The sequence below is a fragment of the Zingiber officinale genome, chromosome 2B, assembly GCF_018446385.1.
Source record: "Zingiber officinale cultivar Zhangliang chromosome 2B, Zo_v1.1, whole genome shotgun sequence".
Lineage (NCBI taxonomy): Eukaryota > Viridiplantae > Streptophyta > Magnoliopsida > Zingiberales > Zingiberaceae > Zingiber > Zingiber officinale.
The window spans coordinates 150,583,205-150,584,612 of record NC_055989.1 but is presented as its reverse complement, the minus strand read 5'-3'; the positions used below and the strand labels follow the sequence as shown (position 1 = coordinate 150,584,612).

Sequence of the window (1,408 nt, the reverse complement as noted above, 5' to 3'; positions counted from 1 at the left end):
ATATAAGTCTGTTTACTACAGTAAAATTATAAATTCTCAGTGGTAATTCTTATCCTTCAATTGAGTTTTGTTAAAGGAATAGTTTACTGGATATATGGTCTCCTAGATTATCTTTTTACATTTTGTGAAAGTAATTGTTCCTTTTCTTTCAAACGTTGCTGATTCAAAGATTGCAATTATTTGAACCCTCGTGGTAAAATTCTTGATGTTGTGGAGAGTAATCCAAGTGTCAATTACATGCATGTTTTGTGTTGAGGTCGATCGAAAGGTAGCACAAAATGGCATTTTTTTGTGCGAAGAACAACTTTAGTTATGATGATGCTAATTTATGTGCAAGTCTACATATCTTTCTTTCTTTTTCTGAGCTTCAACTCCATACATTAATGATCTCTCTAATTGCTTGTTACTTTTGTGCTGAAGTTACATGGATAGTCACAAGCCTTCACAAATGCTCTCGAGGTGCGGTCGCCAGACCCCGACCCTGCCGGTCCGACCGCGGTGACGGTGGCTCTGGCTCAGCTTCTTCTCAGTTGGGCTCTCCTGGTTCATGCACTGTCTATGCTTATCAGGCTCATGCTGCTGCTGCTGCTGCTGGTGGTTTGCTACCTTGCCATTGTGGTTGTGAAATTTCTTCTTGTGATCGTGCAAGGTTGTGGTTGCAGCCGGGATGAGGAAGTAAATGTCTCCGCGCCGGAGCTCAGCCTCCGGGGACACAATCAAGATGCGCCGTCGCACAGTGCTTCCTCCCTGGGAGCTGCAGGGCTTGCTGAGGACGTGGCCAGGGTTGGCAGCCAGGATCTCCCCAGCGCTGACGCTGCAGCTGTGCTCCTCCACCTGGCCACTGAGGTGGACAATTCGGACAACATCGAACGCGCCGCACGGCAGGACGCAGGCCAAGCAGCATCTCAGGCTGTTGCCCATCGATCGACCGACGCTTAAATCAACTCTCAGGCAGTATGAATTCTCTCCTCCCTCTCCTCTCTCAATTCATCTGATAGAAACGTGGGGGGTGGAGTTATGTATTTAAGGGGTGAAGCTGAGTGACTAATAATCTAATGACAAATTAAGTGAGTCTTTGCCTTCATTAGCAGCAGGATTAGTATATTAATTACGTCTTAAGCATGGGTTTAAATATTTATTAAGTTAATCTCCCAGCCTCACCTAACAAGTGTTTCTTTTTTCAGGGCAAACGCATTGTGAAGGTTTCTGCTCTGTCCATTCACCTCAAAAGCCTTTTCTCCTTCAGGTATTGCTCTCTCTTTGACATTTCCGGTTGGACCGGCTCGGTTCTGGTTCTTATTTGGGTCGTCGATCGGGTTCATTTGCGGTCTTATATAATGAATTTTCTCTAGGACATGCAAATCATGCGAGTGATCATAGTTGGATCTTCCTCTCGTGTGCTGTCTTA

General features: G+C 45.2%; 1 protein-coding gene across 1 annotated transcript; it reads right to left on the bottom strand.

The window, feature by feature from the left end:
• Positions 1-331: 331 nt before the first annotated feature.
• LOC122047837 lies at positions 332-1,017 on the bottom strand. The gene has a single exon (XM_042609338.1). The coding sequence runs from the start codon at positions 919-921 to the stop codon at positions 433-435; it is 489 nt and encodes a 162-aa protein (XP_042465272.1). The 5' UTR covers positions 922-1,017; the 3' UTR covers positions 332-432.
• Between the last annotated feature and the right edge of the window lie 391 nt (positions 1,018-1,408).